General features: G+C 44.4%; 1 protein-coding gene across 1 annotated transcript; it reads right to left on the bottom strand.

The window, feature by feature from the left end:
• Positions 1–1353: 1353 nt before the first annotated feature.
• Positions 1354–23259, bottom strand: LOC125636797 (elongation factor 2). Its single transcript, XM_075128352.1, is given in 9 exon segments — positions 1354–1609; positions 2851–2964; positions 3559–3664; positions 8577–8758; positions 12356–12401; positions 12403–12559; positions 13029–13210; positions 14509–14723; positions 22951–23259. Coding segments are annotated over 9 exon segments (1101 nt in total). The 5' UTR covers positions 22954–23259; the 3' UTR covers positions 1354–1513.
• Positions 23260–24012: the final 753 nt, after the last annotated feature.

Here is a 24012-nt window from a genome sequence, read left to right as displayed (position 1 = left end):
ACTGAAGCTGCAGACTGTCTTCATGACCTAAGGGAAGAAACTATCAATGAAGGGGAATATTATAGAGACGATGAGTTCTGGACAGTACTTCCTTCTCCCTACCAGCATCATTTCAGTCTTTCCCAGGTTCAGCCTCAGCCATATGCTCTTTATCCAATTGCTGATCTCAGCTAAGCCTTTGGATAGCTGGTAGATGGCACCATTTGCCTCTGAGTTAATGGTAAGGCACAGTTTCCCTTAGTGGCTTCATGCAGATGTTGAACAAGATGCAGGTGATGATAGTTTAATATGGGACTCCACATAAGGAGTTTGGAAGTGGAGGAGCAGGTGCCCATCATGATTCTCCAGGTTTGGTCTGATACAAATAACCAAGACATTTCAGCATGATCCCACTGTGAGGGGGTAGTCTGCCCCATTAGGCATGCTGAGGCCTACAGATCAACCCATCCCCATCACATGTGGCCTTTTAAGATTTTGGGAGGTCTGATATATACAAGGACCCTAGGAGATATTGGTAGAGAGAAAATGGTTCTGGGAATTAGTGTTGGGAGGACATGCCATTACCATTTCTTTAAGGGACCAGGAGCCTTGCAGAGTGGGTGGGACAAGGCTCTCCTCTCTCCCAGCCAACTGGAATGATCCTTAGGAAGAGGATCAGCATATATACTGCCTCATTCACAGCAGAAGGCCTGCCTGCTGAACCTGAGGACTAATTGGGGAAAAGGAGCAGCTGGGTAAGGCCGTACAGCTGGCCTAAGCTATAACCACAGCTCCAAGAGGGGCACTGGGGAATTCCTGCTTGGGAGAAACCATCTGAAGTACAAACCCAACTCCAGGAAAGAGCGCCTCCTGAATAGAGGCAAGAAAACCTATCAAGACTCTTATATGGAGCCAGAGTGTGCATGAATTCCAGCAACTAAAGAAGTGATTTAATAAATCAAAACTCCAAAAAGTGGGTATGTGCTCTGAACTAATCCAGCCTGGTAACTGACTGGAAGAGTCCGAGTGGGTGCTGTGAGCAGTGTACTTGCACAGCCCCCTAACACGTCATGTCTCGAGTGGGACAGCAGGATTCCATCATCCTCCAAACTCATCCCACCCATGTATTCTCAGGGACTGAATTAAAGAGTACAGTTTCACACACAAGACCATCCAGCACATAAGGAGGTAAAGTGGATTGTGCAGCAGCATGAAAACACTGAATTATTATTACTGAACAATTGTATTGTGGTAGCACTTCGAGACCTCAACCAGTTTGGAGCCCCACTGTGTTAGGCACCATACAAACAGAGTAATGGAACAAATTAAATAAAGAAAAGGCCAGCACAATGTAATAACCAACTCTGAGCCAGATTTATGTGGCTTGTCAGCTAGTCAGTTTTATTCCATCTGATGTGTATAACAACGTATTTTTATCTTTGCTATGGGCATTGTGTAGTTAGAGTTGCAAAGTCAAAGAGCTCCCTCCTTTCCCATAGCAGCTTCATCGTCAGGTGGCCCCTCATACAGAAGTTCACAACGATATTTCTGTGCCGTTACAGGGGAAGGCAGGTGCATGGTGATCATCTGAAGCAAGGCATCTCCAGCAGGCAGCCAGTGGCGCATCAGCCTGAGAAACACAAATGCTGCATCCTCACTGAAACTTTATTTGAGGTGATAAACATAACAACTGACCCCAGAAATAACTAATGCCCTTCTAGACACTAGCCAAAAACAGAGTTGGGGCAAAAACCAGGACAACTAATCAAAGCTCTCCTGGGACCATTTAAAAGTTCAAAAGACTTTAATCTAATTAAGCAGTTATTCCACTCATTGCCTGTTTTTTTTCTTTTTTAATGAAAATAATTAACATTTGAATTATTCAAATGGAGCATTCTGAAAACTCACTTTTTTCAAGCTGGTGCACTACATTTCAGGAGGAAACTATGCTTCGGGCCACATTAAACTCTGAAGCTATGAATGGAAGCAGCAGTTTTAATGTTTATTGACAAACCATGAGCATAACTATAACTTTTCTATGTGTAGTTTTGCCATCAAATTTAACTAATCAGTTGTGGAAAATTGTAGAAAGGAGACCCAATTACACCATTATTCATGACATTTCTAGGAGTTATTAATTCTGTGCTCTACAGTAATAGTAATTGCAGCTCTTTGTGACGGCTGGCTCTGCACAGCCACACTACCCGCCTGCCTTTCCCTCTTCCATGGAGTCTTATACCCTTAAGGATTCTGGGGTTTAGCAAAAGAACTGAGATAAAGCTTCTTACAGCCTCTGCTCTGAACACTAAGTACTGCAGAACGGTACCTGTGAGGTCCCAATAGTCACTGCTTTTCTAGACATTTCTCAAAGCTCAATGGACAAGTTAGCACATCCCATATGTGGGAATGTGCAGAGGCAACTTTGAAAAAGTTATAGTTCTCAAGGCAACTGATGCAAAATATATATATGTTGCAGTAGCAGTTTTCTTCAGTTATTTATTTACCTGAATGTGCAATCTACATTCTCTCCCTCTTAACCAATATGCCTTTGTTTGGTTGTACAGTATCAGACTCAAATCCTGTTCACATATCTCAAGGGCTCACACTTCTAGATAATTTATTGTGAATTGTGGCACTCTAGATACACAAGGTTGTCTTTGTTTGCCCCCTATGATTAGTTGATAAATTTGAGATTTGCAACTGACAAGTAAGGTAGGTCCTTCTAAGACCCATAAAGTATTCTGGAGGGCTGTGCTGTGTAGCAAAAATAGAAGGGGACCAGCAGCAAATGTTGCAACTCCATTAATCCTGACTATTGGGTTAAAGGAAAAAAGTCAAACTGAATTATTGCATTAAATCTTTTAAAAATACCTTCAGAAGTGGTTTGCCTTCTTTGTCTCCATCTTCAGCATCCAGCTTGATGTTAAGTTTCTCTATCAGCTTGGCTGTCTCTTCCTTGTTAAAGTTCATAATAGCATCAAAGATCTACAGAGGAAAGTGTGGTAAAAGATTTACCATTATACATCTTAAATCTGTTCCAACATATTGCTGTAAATAGTGGATCTGTAACATGCAGGTTGAAAATGCCCTCACAGTCTCCAAATTTAGGTTTTTATTTAATAATTCTTTGTTCTGTATAAAAAACAAAATTCATGATTTCCAGCAAAGATCTGAAAGATGACAGTCACACCAAATGTATTTTCTAAACCTCCCAATGAAAGATAATTCCTAAACCTTTGATTTGGATAACACCAAAATAATTTCTTTTATATATTAAAACAAATTCACTGCACTAACAATTTTTTTTAAATGGAGAACAACAAGACCTGTGCCACATTCCATTCCTCTTTCAGACTTTGTGTTGCCTTCTTTCTCCTTCATGCTGTTGTATGTAGTTTACCTAGATCATAAATTCTGGAAGGCAGGGACTGCACACATGGTGTGTGCTGTACAAATAACCAGCTTATGGAGTCCAGGTTTGGTGAGTGAGCCTCTATCTTTTTCTAGGCTGAATCCTACACTTATACCACCGAATGAAAATGCCAGTTGGGGCAGCTACAGATTAACTTTTTGTTTTACCTTAAAGATGGGATCCAGAATGAGCTGGCAGAACGTCCGTGGCAATTTCTTTCCATCTGGGCTGGTGGCTGATTTGCTGAATTTTCCGGTTGCTGGATCAAAATATCTAAATAAAAAGTTGAAGGAAGAGGCGAATTAAGATTTATTTGGGCCTTGGGCACAAAGAACATTTGGGCCTCCCACACTCCGGGGGCCTAAGGGCACCAGAACTAGGTGGGCCAGGGTGGCCATGGCCTGCCGACTTTTTAACATGGCTGTAGTAGCCTTGGGCAACGCGCCCCGGGGAGTGAGGACACGGGCTGGGGGCTGCTTTCAAGCACCCCAGCCCCTGCCCAGGTAGGTGGAAGGTCTGGGGCTCCCCACAGCGGCCCGAGCTCCCTTGGTGGCTCTTACCACAACCCAGCTCCAACTTCTGGCTGGGCCAATGGGTGGGGCCCCAGGGGGGAAGAAAAGGAGCAGGGGTAGAGCTACCATTCTGGCACCAGTGGCCCCACCCCCACTTTAACACAGGTGTGGTTAGATGTTCGGCTGCATGTGTGTGTTCTCCCTGTGTACTGCCCCAGCTCTGCGCAGACATCCGGCAGAGCAGACCTTGAGCAAACAGCCCAATGACCACAAGATCCGTTAAGGTACGAAGGCACCAGGCCAGGTTTACTGTCAACAAAGCATGGTAATAGCACCTGGCAAACTTGACAAGAATACTAAGACATGCCTGTGACAATGGACACAGCTCAGCAAATGGTGGGACTTTCCATTCCCCCTTCGGCTGGACAAAAGTACTCCCTCTGAGATACATCTTTATACCCTGATACAAACAAGTTAGTACTGCCTCTGACATAGTTAGTTACTGCCTCCTGACATGGCTATTTATTACCCATCACCTTGTACATGTTGGTTCAATTAAAACATCTCTATTACATACAGTCATCCTAGCCTTATCCTTAAGAAGGGGCCAGTGTGTTCCTGTTATCTTTGGGGAATGTTTTTATACCATCCTTAATATTGGGATGTTCCGGTACCACCTAATATCGGAATATGTTTGCATAAGTACTCTATGCTTAGCATTTCTTAGGAATGTGTACTTCTGCATTATTAGCCCTGTTCTTGCCAAACTTTGTAAGCAGGTCTTGCCTCATACCAGGCCTCTAATACAAGGGCTTATGTCTCAGGCTCTCTTCCTACTACAACAGGTTCCAGTGCCCCTCTGGGGGGCCCCAGATAGGCCAGGGCCCTTGTGCGTTAATCTGCCACTGATTTAAGGTGCTTTACTCATCCGGTTTGAACTTTAGAGGAAAAGTATTCGAAGAGATGATAATCATCCATGGTTTGAAAACTTTTCAAGATTTCTACTGATCAATCACTTTGTGAGAACAAGACTGTGCTTCAGTGTGGAACACCTTGAATTATGTACAGAGCACTAAAATAGTAGGAAAAGGAGAGATTCCTACTTGGAACATTTTAGAGCTGTTACATTCATAGGGAGAAGAGTTAATTGCTTTGGATAAAAGAAGTACAGGAAGCAAGTGTTTTTGTTTTGTAAGAGATACCCATGCACTGGGATTAGATTTGTGTTTTCAATCACCGAAATTGGTCTAGTGGCTTGAGCAAAGAATTGGGTGCCAGGAACTCCTGCATCTACCTAAAATACCTTTTGTTATCTTGGATAAATCACCTCAACTCTATGCTAAATATCCCCATAAACTTGCTTATCTCATGAATAGAACCTTACTAATTTCACGGTCAATTCTGGTCAATGTCACGGTCATACGATTTAAAAAATTGTAAATTTCATGATTTCAGCTTTTTAAATCTGAAATTTCAGGGTTTTGTAATTGTAGAGATCCTGACCCAAAAAGGAGTTGTGGGGGAGTCACAGTACTGTACACTTACTTCTGTGCTTTGGCTGGCGGTGGTGCTGCCTGCAGAGCTGGGCAGCTGGAGAGCAGCGTCTGCTGGCCAGGAGTCCAGCTCTGAAGGCAGAGCTGCCACCAGCAGCGGTGTAGAAGTGTAAGGATGGCCTGGTATGGTATTGCCACCCATACTTCTGCACTGCTGCCTGCAGAGATGGACCCTCAGTCAGCAGCAGCTCCGAAGGCAGTGCAGAAGTAAGGGTGGCAATACTGCGACCCCCCTAAAATACACTTGAGACCCCCCTGCAACTCTCTTTTGGGTCAGGACCCCCAATTTGAGAAACCCTGGTCTCCCCAGTGAAATCTGTATAGTACAGGGTAAAAACATAAAAGACTAGATTTCACGGTCCATGATGTATTTTCCATGGCTGTGAAATTTGGTATAGCCCTAGTCATGGAGTAATATTAGATTTTATTTAACATCTGTAAAGGACTTCGAACTTCCGTAGTGCCTTTAATCTGAAAATTTCTTTCTAAGCATTAATACATCTTCTAATAATTAGCCTGTAACTTTCAAACAATGCAGTTATAATTCATCTGTGCATAATTATTCTTCCTGCTATAAGGCATGGTCCAAATGTAACCCCAGAACTTGATATTACTGAAGTCAGCCATTTTGTGTGTCCAGCGACTTCTAGCTGAAAACCAAACACCACATAGCTAGAAATAATTTTAGGGCTCTGAGAGGCAAGGCCAAACAGCTACATGATTGCAGTTTTGCTAATCAGAATCGGAGGATGGGACAGAAAGGTAACATATCATGAAAATGAAAAGAATGGTTGGACAGCCAACGTTGGTTTTAAGTGCTCCTGACATATAAATTTTATTGTTGTTATAACTAGAAATACCAGAAATGCTTTAATAAGAAATAATGAGTAGTTTGCTAAAATTAAGAAAATTGGTGACCCACTAGGGGTTAGTATGCTGACCCACTAGGAATCACTATGAGTTATGCTTTGTTTAAGCTAGCTATAAAAAAATTAAGCAAAAGAATATGCTTTGGAACAGTCCAAAGAAGCTTTTCTTCGGGCAAAGAGTTGACACCTAAACTCCCCAACAGCTGGACAAAAGGAGGCCCCCTGGAAACCTAGCTGTTGATCATGTGAAACCATTTCAAACATTGGTTTCAGAGTAACAGCTGTGTTAGTCTGTATTCACAAAAAGAAAAGGAGTACTTGTGGCACCTTAGAGACTAACCAATTTATTTGAGCATAAGCTTTCGCGAGCTACAGCTCACTTCATCGGATGCATACTGTGGAAAGTACAGAAAGATCTTTTTATACACACAAACCATGAAAAAATGGGTGTTTACCGCTACAAAAGGTTTTCTCTCCCCCCCCCCCCCACTCTCCTGCTGGTAATAGCTTATCTAAAGTGATCACTCTCCTTACAATATGTATGATAATCAAGCTGGGCCATTTCCAGCACAAATCCAGGTTTTCTCCCCACCCCCCCGATTTCAAACATTGGGTAACTATAATATTTGGGATACTCTGAACCTACCACTACAGCATATATGTGTGTGTGTTTAAGACCTGAGAAAAAAGCACCCTGGTTTGTACCAATCATTTAGCAGACGGAGGAACTGTGTCCCCATTGATTTATTCCTGACACTGCCTGGAGAGAAACATTTAAGTTACCACTGCTTTGGGTTCCGAAAACCCTGGGTAACACAAAGCCCTCTGAATTCAGCAGAAAGACTGCAACTGATTTCAGTGGGTTTTGGATTAGGCCTATAATCTAACTTGCTGCACATTCAGTTTATCCACACATTGTAATAAAAGCAAACTCCATCCTAAAGTTTTGGCAACAATCCAGTCTCTCTCTCTCTCCCACCCCACCATGCCATCAGAATCCCCCTCTGGAATATATTTGTATCACATACGTGTAGTATTCCTAATAGTTTTATATATACACACACACACATGCACACAGACATATTGTTGAGCCATACATGTTAACTATGTCTAGTTCTTCAGGCTGCTCATTAACATTTTTTTTTGTAAAGGCATAAGCTACTTCTCCACAAACTGTCTGGATTAAATATGTATACTGGAACAGGGTGCCTTGCCCAGGGGCAGGAGAGCCTGGGGCTAAGCCAGCCCTGATTACAAGATGAGCCCCACCTAAGAGAAATCAAGGGACTTCTATATAAAGTGCAGCAGGCAACTGCTGGGGATGGTGGATGAGAGAGCAACTGAGACTGCTAGAGGCAGGAAGCCTGATACTAAGCCAAGGAAGTTCAGGAGAAAGCTTTCAAGGCAAGGAGAGATCCTGCCCAAGAAGCAGGGGACAGATAGCAAAGGCCTACCTAGAATGACCTGTGGAGAAGGACAGACTCCAGGCAAGAGGTAATGGGAAGCAGACAGAATCCTCAGGAAGGATGGGGCTGTGCCTAGCTGAAACTGGGGTCAACACGGTGAGAGTCTGTGTTCTGTTTTCAAATACACTGCGGTATTTTGGACTACTGAGAGAGAGACTGAACTGGGGTTGGGGCCTGGAGGGCCAGTGAGTACTCTGTGGAGTAAATAAATGGGACCCCTTGTGGGACTAGTTGAACTGCTCTGAACTGTAAGTAGGGGTCCACTTAAATTGTGGAGTAATCACACATTTTTGCAAGTTGGTCATGGCATAAATAGCAAATTTCAGGGATGCATTCATACCATGCTACCCTTGCTTCTGGGCTGCTGCTGGTGGCAGTGCTGCCTTCAGAGTTGGACACCCAGCCAGCAGCTGCTGCTCTCCGGCCACCCAGCTCTGAAGGCAGTGCAGATGTAAGGGTGGCAATGCTGCAACCCCCTGACAATAGGCTTGTGACCCCCTTTTGGTCAGGAGCCCCAGTTTGAGAAATGCTGTATACTTTTGTATACTTTTACAGTATAGGGTAAAAGTACCCAAAAGATCAGATTTCATGGTTCGTGACACATTTTTCATGACCGCGAATTTGATAGGGTCCTAACTATGAGTTCTTAAAGGGCCCTAAAGGGGTGGCGGGGGGGACTAAGCCACTGTGCTAAATATATACACTTTATTAAGCTATTCCTGAACAGCCTATCGCTGTGGTATTTAAGCACGTGCCTATGTATACATGTGTCTTTCATCACTCACTTTTCTCCCCAAAGCTTTTTCATCATGTATTCTACTTTCTTTGAATGTTCGGCTGGAGGGAGTTGTGCTTTTTCACCTTTGGCATCAAATTTGGCCACATACATCTCAGCAAACTGCTTCAAAGTAAATGCCCAGCCATGTAAACCAGAGCGAAACCCAACAGTACCAATAAGGGGATCAATCTAAAAACAGAATGATAGTTAATGCCTGGGACAAGACACTTTGCTTTCAGTGGGATGTAGCATGTGACTGAGGCTCCCAAAATATTCCGCAATCTTGACAAGACTGGTCTTGTTGGATCTTACTTTGAAGCAAGAGTTCTATTTTGTCCCATTTTGCTAATCCAATTACACCCAAAGAGTTTTGATTATATTTTACAAAGATATCTACAGCAAAAAGTTTGATTAAAGCCTTCCAAATATTTCCATGAATTTCTGTGAATATTTGATATTGAATTACCTCTGGAAGTTGAAACCTGGGTGCCTAAACTTAGGCAAAGTGGTCTGATTTTTAGTGGCTGGGTATCTGCAGCTCCACTGAACCCCAATGTGGAAGAGCCTAGGATACAATCCTAGCTAATAAGCCCTCGTTCTAACCTCCAGACCATGATGTAGTAGGTTGCGACAGAGGCCATTTGGTGGTTCAGTACTCTTTGCAGCAGCTCTTGTCAGGCCTGACATACTTACTACACCTAACACACTGTTACCTTTTAGATACAGATTATGATGTTGTGTAAGATATCAGTGCAAAACTAATAACTCACTGATCATTAACATTCTTGCATGATATAGGTACCGGGTGCATAGAAAGTTATGAATATATGCTAGAGTTATGTGCTTGGCAAGCAGTGCATAAGCCCAGTCTGCCCTAATGGAACAGTGTATTTGTTTGTCTGACCAGCCTGGCCATCAGACAGAGCCAATGAAGGTGCATTTATTCAAAAGGTAAACAAAACCATCAAGCTAACAAGGGGAGGAGGTAATGACTCAATTATCACCAGTTGGGGAGGAATCAGCATGAAGTCTTCACCAGACAACATGGCGTCCCCTCCTAGAAGGAGAAAAGGATCTTTATCTGAGAATACATTTCAATGATTTACCTGACTATAGAGACAGGAAGTCTAAATCTCAAATGATAAGTAATTTAATCAACTGACTATATATATATATATATATATATATATATATATATATATATATATATATATATATATATGACGTTGCGTAACTCGAATATTTCGTAAGTCAGAAACGTATCTCTGACCATTACGCAAAAAAACCCCAACAACCCTCCTATTTCTAGCTTACGGAACTTTTTCCATAAATGCGGATTTGCGTAAGTCTGGTTAGCGTAACCCGGGGAACGTCTGTACAATATTGCTGTATTATAATAAGTGTCTCAAGGAAGGTCTCTTATTAATCACCAAGGTGTCATTAACTTTCATATAATTGTGAAATGTAAGTATTAACACTGCATGGAGGAGTTATGAATACTCATTATGGTTTAAAGTTTTGACAAAAACAGGTTTTCTCCCAGACAGGTGGGAAGGCAGCTATCTACCTGTCACTGCTGAAATTAAGCAAGGTGTGACCAAATATAATGAAAGCCTCATTTACGTACAAATAAGCGGGGGGATGGGAACTCCACAGTTAGGGAAGAACAATATGAGGTTATCCTGAGTCTGGAGACAAAACAGTGAGTTGGGGAAGCTATAAGGGGAGAAGAAGATGCCATCTTGGCTTCCATCACTGCACAGATACAAAGGGACAGAGCTCTTTCAATCTCAGAAAGATGGGTCCTTCAACCAAGGGGTTGAAGACTCTGGGAACTGAATATAGGTGAGAAAGCTACTTAGGCAAAGACCCTTTACTGAGAAAGACAAGGGGAACTAGCACCTTGTACTTCTGTGGAAGGTCTTGACTGAAAGTCAGCCGTGGCTGGAAAGAAAAAAAAAGTAAGAAATCTACCTGGAACTAAGGCTATAGCTTGTTGATTTAACTCTTAGCCACTAGAAAGCATGTTTTACTTTTCTTGCTTTTTGATTTTATCCCTTATATTTGAATTCAACACCTCCATTTTGATTAAATAAACTTGTTTGACCTTTTAGTCTAAAATCTAAATCAACCCCTTACTGTATTTGACTTGATGTGATTATTAACTCCAGTTACAGCAACAAGCTGCTATGCTTTTGACTCTTTAAAGGAGCAATGAACCTTATTATGCCTCCAAGTATTCCAGGAGGGAGCTGGACATTTCAGGGCACACACTTTTGGGGAAATTAGGGCCTGGGGGTGTGTTGGGGTCACCCTGCAAGTAGTAACCCAGGCTGGTGGAGACCACGGTGCAGCTGTTGTATTGTAGGCGGACTGGTGGGAGCAGAGTACTGTACAAGGGCTGCAGAGCACACAGATATTCAGGGAACTGCATATTTGCTGGCTGTTGGTGTGCAAGCTGTGAACCATAGCAGCAGAGCATTTAAGGCACCTACAGTTACAGGGCAGAAGAAGATCCTATTCTCATTGGTCTGAACCCCAAAATGTGACATGGGTATTGTCAGTTTTATCAGTTAGCTGCAAGACAAGTTAGTTCTTTGAGGTAACAATTTTCAAAGTTGGCAGCTTCTAAAATTAAATATGGATTTAGAAGCTAAACTTTAGGAATCCAGGTCTGAAATGTGTGGCTATAAAGAACTAGCTTGTCTCAGAGCTAATGTATGAAACTGATTACACAATACTTACTACAGCATGATCTAGTGATTAGAACACAGGACTAATAGTCAGGATTATATTTTAAACTCTTCCATACTGACTGTAACCTTGGGCAAGTCGCATCATTTCTCCATGACTTGCTGTTCCTAAGTGCAAAATGGGAATAATACTCATACATCTATGTCAAGCACCAGATAGAACAGCTTTCATTCAAGGCTATGTATAACCTATTATTACAGTGTCAATGATTTTAGCTCCCAATAGCCTAATTAGGTCGATCAGAGGACAGCAAATCCAGTTTGTGTGCCACAAAAATGTTATAAACTTCTACTACCAGCTGCCATCTGATGATTTTGAAGGGCTTCACGTACAATTGTTGAAGGAGCCTCACAGGATCACTGTGAGGTAGTGAAATATTGTTATCCTCATATGGGGAAACAGAAGCACAGCAAAGGAAGTGACTTGCACAGCGTCATAAATGAGTTAAACAGCAAAATCAACAAAAGAATCCAAATCTCCTAACTCCTGGTCCTTGGTGTGAACCCCAAGGCTATGCCTATGTCTACACCTTATTCTTCTCTCAAAGGCAGAAGAAATGCTGACCCTGAAATGCTTTAAAATTCACAATATTTTAATGTCAAAACATGCATTTAGGAGTATCTACATTTCTCTCCTCTTCTTCAAGCTGTCTTCCCTCCTGTTGCTCCATCTATTCCCCACTAGCTCTCTGACGCCCTACTGCTACCTTTTCTCCCCCTTCAGCTCCTGATTTCTAGTTGCTTCCTTTCTCAACTGGTTGCCCTCTCTCATATATTTCCTGTTCTGCATGAGGATGAAACAATACAGGTAGCAGGGGGCTGACCAGAAGTATCTTCAGGTGGTAGGCCAGAGGATCTTGAGTTCAGGAAACTGCCAGCTTCCACTGTAGAAATATTTTAATTCATTCTCCTATACAAAATCTACAAACATGTTTGCGACAGGATCCTGGTAAGGAAGTGTGAACTACCACAGAAGCTTCTGGATATATTTATTCTTGGTACCATTTAAAGCAAAAACTTGAGTTTTCTTTACCATCATATTACCCATCGGTCCAGTTTCACCTTCTCCATAGGTGGACATTGACACTTTCCACAATACGCTGGAAGGTCTGATAAAGTTCCTCTGGTTCTAGCTGTAACTCCAACAGAGCACGATCCATCTTGTTCATCATCAGTACTGGCTTGATGCGCTCAGCAACTGCTTGACACAGAACAGTTTCTGTTTGAACACACCCCCCTAAGAGGAAAAAAAGTCAATGGTTCAGATTTTTCAGTCTGCTAAGGCCACTTTATGCTATATAAACTGGCCAGAGAATCCCAGCACAGAAATTCCTTGTGTAGCCTCAGTGCTTTGTGCAATTGGCAGGGACAGACTGCAGCTATTATTCCAGTCTATAAACTGGGATAGCAACTGTAAAAGGCTGGGGGGAGAAATGGGGAGTTTGAGCAGCAGCCTTGCATTCTGATGCTGGGTTGGAGGATGGATTTCACTTCCCCAGCCACTCTACACTTCACCCACAGAGCCTGAATGGTCAGATTCATCCCTCGTGGTGTGAACAGGAGAACATGCCAGGGACTAACACCCACCATCAATTCACTTTCAGTCTAGTTCCAAACTGAATCTAAACCTTCAAAGCAAGAAGGCCTGTGCATTAAGTCAGGCTTTTTAATGATGCAGCAAAATCTTTTAATTAAAGCACATTCACCTGAAACACAGTCAACAACTACAAGGGCACCATCAGTGACACGAAGAGCTGCTGTAACTTCAGAGGAGAAATCTACATGTCCAGGAGAGTCGATTAAATTAATAAGAAAACCCGAACCATCTTTGTACTCTTTGATAAAGGCCAAGTCATTGTCCGAGAGTTCATAGTACAGAGAGATTGCTCTACAAGAGAGAACATTTTATTTCAGTAATTTAAAATGTATATTATGGAGTCTCCTGTAGCTCCTCTGTAAAAAACACAGTCATCATGATGTACATAAACTAAAGGAAAATGAAAGAGGAACTACTCAACACTATTTTTGGGCTCATAAAATTCTTGGGATCCAACATTTTGCTCTGGCTGTAAGGAATTTCTGTTTTGATTCAAGACCAACATAGCAGGATAGTTGTCATGCTATAACACTGTAGTCCTGGCCCAAATCACTTGCTCTACAAACCTATTTTCAACTGGTTGACACCGTTGCACGGAGTCATACGTCACATGTCAAGATGCTATTCTCAATCATCACAAATGGCCAGATTCTGCCACTTCTGGTCAATGAGTCGTATTTTACTCTGCTGCAAGTAATCCTGTTAAGATCAAAGGAACTACTCAGAATAAGGTACTGCTCATTATGAGTAAAAGTGTCAGAATCTGGCCCAGAGCAAGTAGGAGAGACCACTACATGCTGTTTATAAGATGAACCCTGATATCGTCCATTTTACAAAAGTATTTGTTACAAAAATAACTCTAATATAATTAGCACTACCTACAAGTTATCTACAAACTAAAATAATTTAAAAACATTCATATTAGATTCTTAAAACTAAAAGCCATCAAAGTATTTCAATTTAAATTCTATGTGCACAAGTGAAGAAAAATGGCAAATTTAATACTAAAAAAGAATGAAGTGTCAATTAGTGGGTTTCATTTTAAATGTGTGCTGTTTCAAGTAACAAACAGAAAATATTATATTAGGAGAAGAGTGCAACCGTAAGAATCCACTTGATGATTTAGCACTTTAAAAAATAAAGATCACAACATCTGTATGGAGGATATAATATGTATTCTCAATTCAAGAAGCATAGCTGCAGGACATATTGGCTCAAAAGAAACAAGTGGAACAGCAAATAATTAACAAAGAAGATATCCCCAACTACCCTGTAAATTAAAGGTCCTAGCATTGACGTAGCAATGCTTTGATAGTACTATATTCATTTTATTAATTCAACTGACTAACATTTGTATCTTCTGTAGGTAAGGAATTCTGAAAATAATCGCTACTATGCTTTCAGCAAAGTATGGTGATACAGTCATCAGATAGCATGGCCTATTAACATTAATTTTATTAATAATAACATTAATCCATACATGAATATTCTCATAAAAAATCTGTGTGTGTGGGGTTGTGAGGAGGCAGTTTTACAGTGTTGCATTACAAGATTCAGACAAAGGTTAAAAATAACTTTATGGTACTTACGTAGACTTGATTGTGATACATCTTTCTTGTTCATCTTTCCGCGTGTCTGTGAATCGTGTTTCACCAGCTTTGGCTGAAGCAGTGATACCTGCTTTAGATACCAAAGAGTCTGTCAGTGTCGATTTGCCATGATCAACATGAGCAATCACAGACATTTTCCTGATATTGGACTTTTTGTCCATGATCGCTCGGATCTGGTCTACAGTGAAATTCACCTGAGGCGGGGAAAGAACCAGTGTTATAGAAGACTTCTATAGGATAGTACTGTATTTTATACTTCAATGACATCTGAAACAAATTACATACACATTTCACCTCATAAAAACTGCCTATTTTGTATTATTGTTAATTGTGACATTTTAAATAATCACCATTAGGATTCAGAGTTCAAATACAAGAGAGCTGAATGGAGTAGTTCCTAACTCTCTGAGCTATTGTTACAGATATCACAGCATTGAGATATACTCAGTTCACATTTTGCGGATAGTTTTTGTAACTATAAAGGCTAGAAACTTCATTTTAAAAATTACTTTGATTTCACAACACAAATTGGCAACTTCTTAAAAAAATGTATCAACTTGCTGAGGCAGCATAAGCTGGCCCAATGTGACCCCTTCCTATTTTTCACAAGTCAGGAGATACAGAGTTAAGGTGGAACACGTGTGTGGCTATAGATAACTAACAAACAAAAGTATTATGAGATGTGCTTTTACTAATTAAACCCTTTCCTTCTATATTTGTAAATACCCTTACTTGCATGTCATAGGAATCTAGGCCAGGCCTACACTAAGCCACTTTATTAATTTATGTAAATATTGTATCTTTATTTCCTTGAACTTTGTCATTTATTTTCTCCAGAACATACCTGGTTTGCCACTTCCCCCCAATACAATGCTTATATAAGTAGAAAGTTATTTCTACACATATACATACAAAGAATGTACAGTATACTCCCATTTATCCAAAGGGCCTGGGAGACATCCAAAGCTTTTGGATAACTGGGCATTCAGATAAGCAGAAGTTCTAGTGACTAACATGGGGATGCACATGGATTCAGATAACCAGGATTTTCTGACAAAGGGAATTTGGATACCTACAATGATACTATATTTGTTTTGATTATTTATCTTTTGAAATAAGGGTCAGTCACATTACCTGTTTAGGCCATGTCTACACTACTGAACTTACAGCAGCACAGCTCTCCTGTCTACATAATAAAACCACCTAAACAAGAGCTATGTTGGCAGAAGCACTGTGCACACAAGTGCTTATGCTGGCAAAACTTATGTTGCTTGGGGGAGGAGGGGAGTTTTTTCACACCCCTGAATGACAAGTTTTGCCAACATAAGTGGTAGTGTAGACATGGCCTTAAATTTTCTGTATTCTTTGCTTTAACACAGTTGCTTTCCATGCAGCTGTTTAGTTTTTCATTATTAGTTGTCAGCTTGAATAAAAGTAATTCCAGTTCACTCACTTCTTTCACAGGACTGGGTGTTCTCTAAAAGGTGTTAAAGCTGTTCCTATAATTTGAGTTACACTGATATCAGTGAGAAGATTTGTACATTGCAGATTTGAAATGCCATGTATTTCCAACATCACTATTTATATTACAGTAGCAACCTAAGGCCCAACCAGGAAGGGGGCTTTGTATTAAGTGTTGTAAAAACATATAGGAAGATACAGTCCCTATCCCAAAGAGATCTGAAAAGACGAAAAACAGATGTAGGACAAGCTCTTCAGGGCAGGGACTGTCTTTGTTATATATTTGTACAATGCCAAGCACAATTGAGCCCCAGTCCCTTACTGGGGCCTCAGATGCTACTGCCATGCTAATAATTAATAACGGCACAAGAAAGGCACAGTGACCCAGTTCATCCCACACTCATGGAATGTCAGTTCTAAGGGTTTGTCTGCTTTTTCATTTTTAATATTTATATTACTATTGCTTTTGGGGGAGTGGTTGAAGGGGTAAAGAAGGGGGTACGTAAACAGAAGGAAAAGAGGAGAGTGGTAGATGGGAAAGGAGATAAACACAACAGCAGAAGAGTGAAGTTAGGCAGGGTCAGGGTGGGATGAAGGGGAACAACAACCAAATGAAGTCAGGGGGAAAAATTCCAGGGGAGTTGCTAGGGTAGTTCCACTGAAGTCACTGAGTGGAGAAGCAGGCTCCCAGATGTCAAGCTTCAGAGTTGAGTGAATATTGGTGTCAGAAGACCGGGGAGGCTCCTCCTGGCTTCTGTTTCCCATGGGGAGGAGAGGCCACTGGCCCAATAACCAGGGCAGATCCCTCTGTTTCAAGTGTGTATGTCCATAGAAGGTGGAACATAAGAGAAGTGGAAAGCCTTGACTTAAACTCTGTGGCCTTGGCTGTGGTTGGCGCTAGCTACTTTAGGAAAGGAGCCCCAAGGGTCTGGAGATTTCCATAGTTTGTCCATTACAAGCTTTCTCACTACTGCTCAATATGTGGAGAGAGTAAGAGGGAGGCTGCTGGTCATGCTTCCCTGGGCAGACCCCTCTAAGTCCTTCTAAAACTTACAGTGAAGACTAGCTTCTCATAAGCCGAAGAATACATGACTATGTTTCTATGTATCATTGCAATCAGTGATAGTAATGCATTTATGGTAATATAATCACAACTGATTACATTCTCATTTTCTTAAAATTGGCCTAGGAAGGATTTTACAAAACAAAAGTTAAAATTGTGCCTTTTTTGCTTACAATGTATAAAGGTAGCCTGCAGCAGGGTTACACTGGCAAAATCAACAAAACTGGAGTGAATCTGGCCCTAAACTTCAGCTATATAAGTCAAACCAACAAAGTTAGATATACAAGACAGGAATCCGATGAAGTGAGCTGTAGCTCACGAAAGCTTATGCTCAAATAAATTGATTAGTCTCTAAGGTGCCACAAGTACTCCTTTTCTTTTTGCAAAGACGGGAAGAGGGACTTATAAATCAGCAGCATAAAGACAAAAGTAGAAATTACAAAAGCAGATGAGAATATCCAGGAATAAAGTCTAGAGAGAGAAGAGAAAGGAGTAGAAGACAGAACCACCCTGTAGGGTTCCCATAGAGAGCTTTCTCAGGACAATCTACATAATGGTTTGCAGTCAATTTAAGTTATGACATGTCTAGATGGTTTAGGAGTCAAACATTACTTTCCACTATCTCCAGAGGATCAAAGAATTCTGGAATTAAATGTTTATTTCCAAATATGCCCAACTGTTATAAATTACATCTTTAAAAAGAGACTTAAAATACAACTACGAACATCCCTTATAAGCTTCTATAAATGTTCGGGATATGAAAGAGGCAGAGGCACCAACTTCCCCAGTTCCCAGGGGGTGCTTGACCCCCCACTCTGCCCCAGGCCCTGCCCTCACTCCACCCCTTCCCCAACCCTGACCGTCTCTTCCCGCCCCACCCCATTCCACCCACTCCCCCTGCCTCGTCCTATCCCCGCCCCTCCGCCCCAGCACCTCCCACTTCATAAAGTCTTCCTGTTTCTTCAGTTCAATTTCAGGATGAACTGCGGGGTTCGGCACCGGTGCTGCCTCTTTAGCAAAATAAGTGTAAATGGGTTTTCTCTTCTGAACATGAGCTGGAGCACCCATAGGCAATTCAGGTTTCTTGGCGTCTGTGGGCATTTTGTAAAAGAACATGGCTGTTTTGTCCAGGCTCCCGATTTTAAAGTCGCAGTTGGAAAAAATACATGGCTTTGAACACATTGAGGAGTTGGCGGATGTGATTGCAGAGCCATTGGCCATTAACTTTGAAAACTCACAGCAATCGGGGGAAGTCCCGGACAACTGGAAAAAGGCTAATGTAGTGCCCATCTTTAAAAAAGGGAAGAATGAGGATCCTGGGAACTACAGGCCAGTCAGCCTCACCTCAGTCCCTGGAAAAATCATGGAGCAGGTCCTCAAGGAATCGATTCTGAAGCACTTAGAGGAGAGGAAAGCGATCAGGAACAATCAGCATGGACTCATCAAGGGCAAGTCATGCCTGACTAATCTAATTGCCTTCTATGAGGAGATAACTGGTTCTGTGGATGAAGGGAAAGCAGTGGATGTTTTGTTCCTTGACTTTAGCAAAGCTTTTGACACTGTCTCCCACAGTACTCTTGCCAGCAAGTTAAAGAAGTATGGGCCAGATGAATGCACTATAAGGTGGATAGAAAGCTGGCTAGATTGTCGGGCTCAACGGGTAGTGATCAATGGCTCCATGTCTAGTTGGCAGCTGGTATCAAGTGGAATACCCCAAGGGTCAGTCCTGGGGCCGGTTTTGTTCAATATCTTCATAAATGATCTGGAGGATGGTGTGAATTGCACCCTCAGCAAGTTTGCAGATGACACTAAACTGGGAGGAGAGGTAGATACGCTGGAGGGTAGGGATAGGATACAGAGGGACCTAGACAAATTGGAGGATTGGGCCAAAAGAAATCTGATGAGGTTCAACAAGGACAAGTGCAGAGTCCTGCACTTAGGACGGAAGAATCCAATGCACTGCTACAGACTAGGGACTGAATGGCTAGGCAGCAGTTCTGCAGAAAAGGACCTAGGGGTTACAGTGGATGAGAAGCTGGATATGAGTCAACAGTGTGCCCTTGTTGCCAAGAAGGCCAATGGCATTTTGGGATGTATAAGTAGGGGCATTGCCAGCAGATCGAGGGACGTGATCGTTCCCCTCTATTCGACACTGGTGAGGCCTCATTTGGAGTACTGTGTCCAGTTTTGGGCCCCACACTACAAGAAGGATGTGGAAAAATTGGAAAGAGTCCAGCGGAGGGCAACAAAAATGATTAGGGGACTGGAACACATGAGTTATGAGGAGAGGCTGAGGGAACTGGGGATGTTTAGTCTACGGAAGAGAAGAATGAGGGGGGATCTGATAGCTGCTTTCAACTACCTGAAAGGGGGTTCCAAAGAGGATGGATCTAGACTGTTCTCAGTGGTAGCAGATGACAGAACAAGGAGTAATGGTCTCAAGTTGCAGTGGGGGAGGTTTAGGTTGGATATTAGGAAAAACTTTTTCACTAGGAGGGTGGTGAAACACTGGAATGCGTTACCTAGGGAGGTGGTAGAATCTCCTTCCTTAGAGGTTTTTAAGGTCAGGCTTGACAAAGCCCTGGCTGGGATGATTTAATTGGGGATCGGTCCTGCTTTGAGCAGGGGGTTGGACTAGATGACCTCCTGAGGTCCCTTCCAACCCTGATATTCTATGATTCTACATGATCAAATGCTCATTGGCTAGAGTTTTTCAAATAATCCACTCCGCAACAGCCCATTTCTGAAAGGCTCTTGTTTTAAAATCTTGTCATGAAAGGACTGACTCAAAAAGTGCATTCTGTGATGTAGCTGTAAAACAGCTTCTGATTGGTCCACCAAGAGGCGGGGATACTCCCAAGGTTCGTCTCCCAGAACAGCTATCATTTCACTACCGGCAGTTGCTGGGGTAGGATGTTTCGCTCTGCATGTGTTCAGTAACACAGACTCTCTTATTGCGTAATTTTTTTTTATTCTCTAAATCCTTTTTTCTTTGCCCTGTGCTTATTTTTCCTCTCTTTCTAGTCTTTAAAATCATCTCTCCTTACTAAACCTAACCAAACAATCTTTCTTTCCTTTTTTCCTCTAAACCAGAGGTGGTCAAACTTTTTGGCCCGAGGGCCATATCTGGGTGGGGAAATTGCATGCAGGGCCATGAATGTAGGGCTGGAGCAGGGGGTTGAGGTGTGGGAGGGGGTGTGGTGTGCAGGAAGGGGCTCAGGGCAAGGGGTTGGGGCACAGGAGGGGTGCGGGGTGTATGGGGGGGCTCAGGGAAGGGGGTTGAGGTGCAGGAGGGGGTGTGGAGTGCGGGAGGGGACTCAGGGCAGGAGGTTAGGGTGCAGGAGGGGTGTGGCATGGGGCTCAGGGCAAGGGGCTGGGGTGCAGGGTGCAGGCGGGGTTCAGGGTGCAGGCTCTGGCCAGGCGCTGCTTACCTGGAGTGGCTCCACGGTGGCAGCGGTGTACACCGGGGCTAGGGAAGCTCCCTGCCTGCCCTGACCGCACGCTGCTCACGGAAATGGCCAGTACCACGTCCCTGCGGCCCCTGGGGAAGGGGGCAGCAGAGCGCTCTGTGTGCTGCCCTCACCTGTGGATACCTCCCCCAAAGCTCCCATTGGCTGTAGTTCCCCGTTCCTGGCCAATGGGAGCTGTGGGGGGCGGTGCCTGCAGGCTAGGGCAGCGTGCAGAGCCCTCCCCCAGGGGCTGTAGGGACATGGTGCCAGCCGCTTCTGGGAGCACTCCCGTGGTGCCGCAGGCCAGATCCAAAGCCCTGATGGCCCAGATCTGGCCCGCGGGCCGTAGTTTGCCCAACCCTACTCAAAACCTAACCAAAACTTTATTTTTTAAAAAAATTCATTTCCTTTAAGCTCTCTCACTCTATTCTTTCAACCTTTTCCTTTAAATAATCAACCAAACGCATCAAAGCACAATCACACAACATTCCCCTGACCAAACATAATAAGAAAAAAAAATTTAAAAACGGCTGACAGCACCAAACCTCGACACCAAGGGAAATGGAAACTGAGGGCGGGACATAAGCCCAAAATGGGGCATGGAAACCTGTCAAAAATACATGGTGATGAATGCTATTGAGCCATATACTACTCACATTCCTCTCAAATTGTGTCCCAAAAGCCCCAACTAAAACCTTACTCAACTGTAAAAACCTCTAAAACCACTCCTGACAAATTCTATGTTACAGTAACATATTCCTCATACAAAAATTTTTGGCATAAAGAAAACTGGAAATATGGACACAGCATAAAAAGTGTTATTCTTTATATTCAATTAATTTACAGGATTTTGTTTTACATTTAAACAAAGCTGCTGCTGAGTTTCCAGTCTTCTGCACCAGACTGCCATAGAAAAGAATCCTGCCTCAAAACGTAGGTCCAGCTTGCAACAGAGTAGATGGGGCTTAATAGTATGGAGACAGGGCAGGTGAAAAGGCAATCCAAAAATGTAGCGTATTTTTCTCCCTTCTACAAGTAAAATACAGCAGATTTTCAACAAAACCCAGAAATTTTACAGCCACAACTGTGGGAAAGCAGAATCACTCCTGGACAACTACGTGAACCATGTTGGCTGCACATACAGCAGCAGTGCTTCTCACCGGCTCTCAGCAGCACCGGGACATGGGAGAATCAACCTCCATCCCCCCATAACAAGCTTCCCCCTCTTCTCTTGGAAGTGTTTAGATCCCCACTGTAATGCAGGGAGGAATGACCCACAACTCAGTTTCAAGTCAGGAACAGACAGCGACATAAAGTAAATATGTACACACCCCATCTAAACTTATTGCTGATGTTTGTAAACACAAGTAAGGGAGGTATAAGTCAGTAAAAGGTGTACATATTGTCACGCCCCCTCAAAAAGTTACAGAAATGGAAGGACTGAATTGTGATATCTTAACAACATTAAAGAAAAGAGCAAAATGGAGATGGCATTTATTTATCACAGAACCAGGCTCATTACAGACTGATCCCTATGATAAAAATATTCAGCAGAGATGAGATACATTATTAACAGCCAGTGCTATTTAGAGTAATAGGGCCGGCTTGCCAACAAAATAAACACAAATAAATTTAAAAAACAACAACAACAACAACCACCCAGCCCTGCCTCCCATTTCCTAGGAAAACCCAGACGATCTGATTCAGGCAAACAGATCTGAGCAGGTATAATACAGGATGTGTACTGACACGCCCCAAACCCCTTTCAGATCTTGCCTCAAAGGGTGGGGTACCTTTTACCTCCCTTACCTGTCCATGCTGCTAAACCCCTCTCTACCTGCGCCAGCCGTTATTTAACTCCAGAACCGCAGGGGGGACGTGTGGCTCAAGGAAGGATGGGCAAAAGGTACAACACACAACAAAGTCCTGGCGTGTGTCATGACCTCCAGCACCCCCTAAAAAACAGAGCAGCATTTCCCTCTGCGGCCTGACTCACAGGCCTGCCACCTTGATGGGAACAACAGGGATTATCAGGGGGTCCGAAGGAGAGCCCGGAAGTGAGGTGGAGCAATAGCACCGTGTCAACAGCCCCAATCCGGAGTCAGGGGCAGTTCGGAGCAGTGTGACGCCCGCACAAGCAGCAGGCAGGCTCAAAGCAGCCGTTTGGGAGGGTCCCCACCCCGTATAGCTCCCACCCCACTCGGAGGCTCCAGCAGCCCCGGGGCGGGCTCTCCGGGGGGCTGATCCCGCTCGGGGGGACCCCGGGACCGCAGGCGGGACGCAGCAGCCCCCCAGGCCCCGCCCGCCTCAGGACAGACACGCCGCGGTGTCAGGGACCCTGCCGGGAAAATGGCCGCGCCCAGCCTCGGCTGCCCTCTCCTCAGGCCCCGGAGCAACGGCGGCCCGGCTCGGGGAGGCGCGGCGGCCTGCCGCCCGGGGGGCACTCACCATGGCGGCGGATGGCTCCGACGCCGCCCCAACCCCCGGCTGCCGCTGCGCTTCAGGAGCCTCCGCCCCAGCCGAGACCGAGCCAGGCGGAGACGGGCCCGGGGCAGGGAGATTCGGGACGGGGCGACACAGCCGCGCGCGAGCGCCCGCCTGCCCGCGGGGCTCGGGACTGCTGCGGCTGCCCCTCGCCCAGTGCCGGCGTCCCCCGGTAGCAGAGGTGCTGGGGATGCGGGAGCAGCCCTGCCTTGAAGCGGTTCCCGTCAGATACAGGAGGGTTACTTTGGTTCGGTGGGTTTCAGCATCCCTCAAATGGTTCCCACGGTACTGCCCGGTACCCAGCGATTCCACCTTCCCCGGTTCCCCTCCCGGGCCAGTGCCCTGTCCCCTCCCGTGCCAGCTCCCCCCGGTACCCAGCGATTCCACCTTCCCCGGTTCCCCTCCCGTGCCACTGCCCCAGCCCCTGTCCCCTCCCGTGCCAGCTCCCCCCAGTACCCAGCGATTCCACCTTCCTCAGTTCCCCTCCCGGGCCAGTGCCCTGTCCCCTGTCCCCTCCCGGGCCAGCTCCCCCCAGTACCCAGCGATTCCACCTTCCCCGGTTTCCCTCCCATGCCAGCTCCCCCATCCCCTGTCCCCTCCTGTGCCAGTCCCCTAGCCCCTGCCGTGCCAGCTCTCCCCAGTACCCAGCGATTCCACTTTCCCCAGTTCCCCTCCCGTGCCAGTGCCCCGTCCCCTGTCCCCTCCCGTGCCAGCTCCCCCCAGTACCCAGCGATTCCACATTTCCCTGGTTCCCGTCCCATGCCAGTTCCCCCCCCCCGTCCCCTCCCATGCCAGCTCCTCATGGTACCCAGTGAATTCCCCTTCCCTTGGTTCCCCTCCCATACCAGTTCCTCCCGTCCCCTCTCATGCCAGCTCCTCATGCTACCCAGCGAGTCCACCTTCCTCTGGTTCCCCTCCCGTGCCAGTTCCCTTCACCCCCCCCATTGTCCCCTCTTGTGCGAGCTCCCCCCCGTCCCCTTCCATGCCAGCTCCCCGTGGTACCCAGGAGATTCCACCTTTCCCTGG

This window comes from Caretta caretta, chromosome 5 (assembly GCF_965140235.1).
Source record: "Caretta caretta isolate rCarCar2 chromosome 5, rCarCar1.hap1, whole genome shotgun sequence".
NCBI lineage: Eukaryota > Metazoa > Chordata > Testudines > Cheloniidae > Caretta > Caretta caretta.
Note: the sequence above shows the minus strand (reverse complement) of the source record. Positions and strands in the feature narration are given on the sequence as shown.